At 39.1% G+C, this 7,500-nt stretch overlaps 1 protein-coding gene across 1 annotated transcript in view; it reads left to right on the top strand.

Moving 5' to 3' along the window:
- Positions 1–4,552: 4,552 nt before the first annotated feature.
- LOC136856522 (uncharacterized) overlaps positions 4,553–7,500 on the top strand; it is a 5,341-nt gene continuing 2,393 nt past the window's right edge. Inside the window, exon 1 of the mRNA XM_067134372.1 lies at positions 4,553–4,981. Coding sequence (XP_066990473.1) covers positions 4,553–4,981 — 429 coding nt within the window. The remainder of the gene's footprint in view (positions 4,982–7,500) is intronic.

The raw sequence follows: 7,500 nt of genomic DNA, 5'->3' as shown, positions 1-7,500 counted from the left end.
AGAGATTACACTGTTGAGGCCTATCTGCTAATATATGCTAGATGGTTACTTGCAATAATAGTAAGATGCTCAAAAGGAAACTGGAGAATGCACAGATGATGCCAAATAACTCAGTTCAACACTAATGCATAATTATGTTAACACTGAATGCTCCAACACAAATTACCGAAGGTGATCGCTCAAAGGAGAAATAAATGAAATAGAGAAATAACAGGTATCGTAACTGACTAAGAACCTTATTCTGGCACATTACCTTCGTCAAGATGATGGTGTCCTCGTTGATAAGGCACTGGCAATGGAGGAGGGAATTATAAAGCCATTACAAAGCATACTGGTTCGAGCCCCAGGGCCTAACACGTGGTTCAGAGGGATAGGCAAGGTAAGGACATCTGTCCTCGGGTCGTGTTCTGAGTGTTCTCTCCTTGATTTCCGTTGCAGCGTTTATAAATAATCTTCAGGGATTATGCCATTTGCGTCTGGTAGGTGGCGCAAAGGTCAATTTTTGTCACGTTTTCTATGACTGCAGGGAATCAGAAAAATGCCGTGGAGGGTTCAGGATGGGGGGCGGGTGGAGCTTCAAATTTCTCTTTTTGGCTCCCCCCTTGCCTTGCTTGACGCCAAGAAGGTACGACAGTCAGCTGGAATTAGGCCTAAAAGCAGTCACTTTGAACAGAGAGAGTGGTTATGCTTAACCATTTTGGGAATGAAGGAGAGAGTTTATGAAGGGAGGACTGGAAAACCACAGTTCTAATAATTAATAATTGGAATTAAATTTAATTTTTCTCAATTATGTTATAGATGTAAAAACGGGTGAGGTTATGAAGAAATGAGTCCCCATCCTTTGCACCTCCCCAACCAAATTAGCATTCACACCCTAGATCGGGTCAGAATGATGCCTTATAATTTAACTTAAACTTCTGCGTAGCAATTAACTTCAAGAGGCAAACAACACTGTGACATTTACGTGAACACAATAAACATTTTCTGCTAGAAATGACATATCTTTATCATTAAATTCCTATTACGTTAAGGCAGCGTAGCTCAGAATATTTTTCACAACGTAATGGTATAGTAAAACAATGAATCAATACTAGGTTAATTCATGCACTCTTAATAATAATCAATTACGAGGTTTGCACACATGCAGTTATTCTGCCTTGAAGAAGCATTACAATAAGGTAAACGTGGTCTTGGTTAGTGCCATTCGGGCACTATAAAAACAAGGTCACGAATCTGAGACTCGAGATTTATTACAGAGATTCACAAGGAGAGTAGATGACAGATTCAGAGTAATCGGTGATTGTAAAATAAAGATAACTATTAAATATGCCAGAATTTCATCCCTTAGCCTATTGAAGACAGCTAGGATCATTTCTTAGCCCGAGACGGCCGCAAAGGTATCCAGAGGATGCAACCCCTCTGGCAGGATCATTTGCCAGCATCTATGATAATGGCACTGTGTCAAGTTGGTACTCATATAATAATAACTAATGGTGATAGCATATCGTATTTTAAATCCATCATGCTGCGGGTAGGCATGAAAGGGAGGTCATAGGACTTATACAGTTGGCATATCTGTCAATGGCACTCTGCATGGGCAGAAGGGATTAACATAAAATGGCGGCCTTGGTAAGGCATAAAATAAATGTGATTAATAATCGAAAGTAAGGAAGGGAATAAAGGATAGAGTTATAGAGGAAATAAATAGGTGAAGGACCCTGACATCCTCTTCTGGATAGAGGTGCCAAGGTCTTCACAGGGAAAAGGGATGGCACTGGGCCATGTTGGCATGGGTGCCAGGATAGCTCAGGGGCTCTCTTCAAGCTACCTGGCATTATCCACGCCCATGGTAATTCCTCCACAGACCTCTCTTACTGTGATGGTTTGTCTCAGTCCGTGAGTCGGTGGAACCGAGCCCTGGAGGGTAATTGAGTGCCATCTGTGTCGGCTTCTTTAATGGCTGATGCAGGGACCTTCTTTACAAGCTCTACCACGATCTGTTGCGGTTCCTGGAGTTCATCGGCCATTTGAGATATGGCAGAATCCTTACTCACTGTTGTGTCTGCGGCGGACTGAGACAGAGAGGAGGCGGCCTTGGGGGGCGTGAGAGGCTCGCAGGTAAGAATGACCAGTTCAGGCACGGGTTGCGAGGCTGCACTTTCGGATGAGTGCTGTGGTTGGAAGGATCCGTCTCTCTTATGGGCATTGGTAGCTGAGCCAAGCCAGGCGAAGAGAGGGGGCTCGGACTGGGATCTCTGGAATGGAGATCAGGGGTGTGCTCTGGCACTGGCACTAAGGCAGGGCTGGGCACTAATGACTGATTTGGGATTTGCTCGTCGTTCGGGACGGACAGAGCTTGGCACTGCTCAGTGCACCCAAGTGATACTGGCAGGGATTGTGAATCAAGGATAGGATCTCCTGCAGGGGGTTCTACTTGGGGCCCTGGCACTGGCACTGATGCAGGGCCGGGCACCAGAATGGGATCAGGAATCGATCTTGGAGGAGGGGGTCACTGCACATTGCACTCAGGTGGCACAGGCAGTGGAACGAAATCAGGCATTTGAGTTTTACTCATGCCTAATAAATGATTTGGGGGATTTGGAACACTGGATTGCTCTAACTTAGATGGGAACTGGAAGTCCTGTCCCAGGAGGAGGTCATAACCTCCAGAAAAAAAAAAAAAAAAATTATATATATATATATATATATATATATATATATATATATATATATATATATATATATATATATATATATATATATATATATATAAATGAAAGACAGCAGTACCTAGTGCTTTCGTGTGTTTTTGATACACCTCATCCGGGTACAAGATAAGAATGAAAAACAGCTTCGAAATTTCAAAGGTAAACATAAAAACGGAAAAAAGGTAAAATATAAAACCACCAAACAGCCTAAGCAAGAAGCAAATGGTCCACAGCCAAGAATTACACTTAAAGGATAAATGCTATAAATGGAAATGAAACTACTAAGTAGTCTATTACATAGTTACTAAGTTTTCAACAATACATTTCATAAGCCAGTTATCTAGCTTATATTGTCCATTGCTAATATTAAACAGGCTACTTGACTTATGTTTTATTATGCTAGATTCTATAATGTTTCTTTTAATAATATCCCTACAAAATAAAATTTCCTTTGAATTTTTCCAATTAATTGCAGGATCAGAATTGTTCATACGTAAAAAGAGGGCACTCGATGTATTACCTACTCGTACGCAATATCTATGTTGATTTAATCTTGATGCCAACAGTTTACCACTTTGACCAATATACTTTTTATTACAATCTCGACGTGGAATTTCATATATGCAACCTGTTTGTAAATGGGGAGGGTTCTTTATCAAAATTGTTCTCACAGACTGAGTGTTACTGAAAACAACATTAACATTAAAAACTTTAAACATTTTTGGCAAAGAGAGAAACCTGTAGTCAAAAGGTAAAACAAGCAAATTACAACGATCAAAAGTTTGTACATGGTCATATGCATAAAATGTTTTCTTATCCTGTCTTCAAGCAGCATCAACTAAAAATGTCGGGTACTTCAATTTGAAAGCAATATCATAAATCTTTATAATCTCGTCTTCTAAAAATTCTGGACAACAAATTCACTGCCCTACCTTTATGGACTTGTTAAAACCTTTTTTCCGTTTTTATGTTTACCTTTGAAATTTCGAAGCTGTTTTTCATTTTTATATTGTACCTTGATGAGGTGTATCAAAAATACACGAAAGCTGTCTTTCATTATTTCCTACTGGCTCCGGATATACAATCTTCACGTGTTACTTGTGATCGTATAATATATATATATATATATATATATATATATATATATATATATATATATATATATAAATATATATAATATATATATATATGTATATATATATGAGTATGTGTGTGTGTAAATTTTGTCACTTTTGTGACTTTTTATTCACAAATATTAAACTAAAATGTCGTTTAATACAGAATTCACTCATCGTTGGGAATAATAGCACCCAATGGTAATATATGTAATTGATAAGTACTGAGTGACCAGCGAGATTCGAACTCCAGATTGGTTTGGAAACGACGACGTACAGTGACTTTTTTGCCAAAGAGCTATCGAGAGAGATATAAGCTGATACCAACTCTGTTGTAGGTATGCATATCGGTTTCAGAGTCTTGTATCTGGCCTCCTCCACAATGATAGCCGATTGGCACGTATGTAACACATAGCCACTTACGAATTTTCACCACATTTTGTCCACAAATAATAAGCTACAAAATTCGTTCAGTACCCCATTCATTCTACCTAAGGAATAACAGGCACCCACGGAGGAATTATAATTGGTAAGTGCTTCGTTGCAGGGTTGACTCGATTCTAAGTACAATAACCTGAAGTCGACAGGCATACGGACAGCAGAGTCGGTATCCACTTACCCGCCCTACAGACTGTCAAACATGTATGACCAACATGTTTGTTCATACACTGCCATAGACTGGTAATATGTATGATCAAACGTCAGTACATTTCATTGAGGCGTGGAGGCATGAGCAAAAAAAAAGCTTGTATAGCTATTCTGCTGGCGCTTGCCAGCGAAGAAGTCGACGATAAAAACAAAAAGAGACGATTGTGGATGAAAGAGTGGTACAAGAAGAGATGTGAACTGTCTCATCAATGCCTGTTAAATGAGCTACTGGTATCATCACCTGAAGACTATAGAAATTACCTTCGAATGGACCACGACACATTTATGAACCTGCTGACGATGGTTTCACCAATAATTGAGAAAAAGACAACACAACTCAGAGATGCTATACCAGCAAGTCAACGATTGTTATGTACTCTCCGATTTCTTGCAACTGGAGATTCCTTCGAAGATCTGAAGTTTGCGTGCTGCATCTCTCCTCAGAGTCTTGGTAACATTGTGATAGAGACGTGTGATGCTATAGTGTCATCACTAAAAGATGTAATAAAGGTAAGGTAAAAAAAACAAATTGATGAATGCTTATTTTATCATTTGCTCTTTTACAGTTGTAGGAAGCAGCTTATGAAATTAAAATAATATTTACCACAGGTGTAAGCAAATGTCATTGCATATCAGAGAGAGAGAGAGAGAAAGAGAGATAGAGAAAGAGAGAGACAGAGAGAGTTTAAACAAAAATATAACAGTACTGTTTACCGGTATATACATAAAAACATAGTGTATGTAATTAATTACATGAATGTATGAGAAATAAATTTCACATTATGTAGGCTACTTATATTTCAGTTACTGGTACTCAGTCATATTAACTAAATTGTGGATCATTTAATAGATCCTCTATGGACCTATGTTCCTTGACAACAGGATGAGTGATTACTCTTATAGTGTTCATATGATCTGATTTTTGTACTGATCGTAAGAGTTGTGGTTCATTAATTTTCACCGAGTTCATGTTGAGTCTCCCGAGTCGGCCCTCATATAATATATCATTAATAGCTTTTCTAGCGTAAATTTGCTGGTTTTCTTCTAATTTTTTAAATTCCTCTGCCCAGCTCTGTCCTAATGGATCCACACCCTCGTCCTTTTCAAGGTGCTTACAAGCTAACTCTAGTAATTCTATTTTTTTCCCCTCAGCAGCAACTTTTCTTTTCTTTGTGGATTTTTGTGTGTCACATCCAGAGGTCCCTGGTACCTAGAAAACACGGGGAATGGTTGAAAGTCAATTATTACATTATATATTGTGATAAACATCATATAAAATCTTAACATTACAGACAAATGTGTCTTGTGTCAAGAAATTAACTAAAGCACGGGTTTTCACTCAGGTTTCTGACAGGGACGGATCCAGGGGGAGGGGTGGTGGGTATGGGGATGCATCCTCCCACTGGTCCAAAAAAAAGATTGTACTAAAGACCGACCCAAACTAAGCTTAATTAAACAGTCAGTGAGGATGTGATCCCCCTGCCCTCAAGCAAAAAAAAAAAAAATATATATATATATATATATATATATATATATATATATATATATATATATATATATATATATTTAGAATTTTGTTTGTGAATAAAAACAAAATATATATATAAATGGAAGATTTTCCTCCCCCTGGTATCTGTGAATATTAATAGGATACATAAATATCTTCCAAATAATACCCTTAAATGTTAATTTGGTTACAAATTCATTATAGAATGATACTACTAAAGATATCATCAAAGGAACACACACAAATCCGGCCCTTTTTCTCTCTCTTTCTCTGCAGAATTAACTTTTAGATATTTTTTCATCAGTCATCTAAATGCCAATGGAAATGTTGTGAATCCTGGGGTTCCAGAACCAACGACGATCCAGAATTTTTTTGTGGGAGGGGGTGGGGGAGGAAAATCTTCCATTTATATATATATTTTGTTTTTATTCACAAACAAAATCTCTAAATATATATATATATATATATACATATATATGTTACGGCATTGGAGGATCTTGAGTGTAAAAAAAAAAATAATCTTTTTTTTCTTTTAGGTGGGAGTGTCACGTTAAGTGATGGTTTTGCAGGAACTGCTGGTTCCCCCGCTCGTTCCCTTTGTGGATTGCTGCCTCCTTACCTTCAAGTTTTTTTTTTGTTTTGATGTTTTCGTCAGTGAGCTGCCGTTTTTCTTGCTTGAGTCGGGTCTGGTAAGCCAGCTGGAGTAGCAGCAGCAGGTATCCGTACCCCTGCGAGTCAGGTTCGTGAGCAGAGAAGTCAGGTTCGTAACAGCAACAAGTCAGGTTACTGTACCCAGCAACGAGTCAGGTTGAGGGCAGCAGCAAGCCAGCCAACGGCCATACCACGTTGAACACCGCTTCTCGTCCGATCAGCGAAGTTAAGCAACGTTGGCGGTCGTTACAATGGCGACCGTGACAGGATGGCTCTGTTTTGGCTGGCGGGGTTGTTACATGATTGGAGGATCTTGAGTGTAAAAAAATAATCTTTTTTTTTTCTTTTAGGTGGGGAGGTGTCACGTTAAGTGATGGTTTTGCATTAACTGCTGGTTTTCTTCCCGTGGATTGCTGCCTCCTTTTCTTCAAATTTTTTTGTTGTTTTGATTTTCGTCAGTGAGCTGCCGTTTTCTTGCTTGAGTCGGGTCTGGTAGGGCCGAATGCGGCGGTGGCAGCACAGCAGGCAGTTTTGGAGTCGACGTTGGTCGAGGTTTTGAGCAACAAATTGGAGCACGCCTATTTTTTGGAGCACGTCAGCAGAGGTGGAGTGTGACCATGAGTAGTCGTGTGACCACGAGCTGCTCATCTTTGATGACACGGTGAGGCTGGTTGAAACGTCTCATCAGGGTATTCTGGTTTGTGGGGTCTTGTCCCTGTTGTGCAGCATGAGGGGCTGTCTTGGTGACCCGATGGAGACAAATGTTTGTTTTTTCTGCCTGCTGTTGTTTATTTTTTTTGCCTTTTTTTGTTTAATGCTACTTTTTGTTTATTTAACTTGGTTTTGTTTATGTGCCTTTTTGGCTTATTTT

The sequence above is a fragment of the Macrobrachium rosenbergii genome, chromosome 36 (genome assembly GCF_040412425.1).
Source record: "Macrobrachium rosenbergii isolate ZJJX-2024 chromosome 36, ASM4041242v1, whole genome shotgun sequence".
NCBI lineage: Eukaryota > Metazoa > Arthropoda > Malacostraca > Decapoda > Palaemonidae > Macrobrachium > Macrobrachium rosenbergii.
Note: the sequence above shows the minus strand (reverse complement) of the source record. Positions and strands in the feature narration are given on the sequence as shown.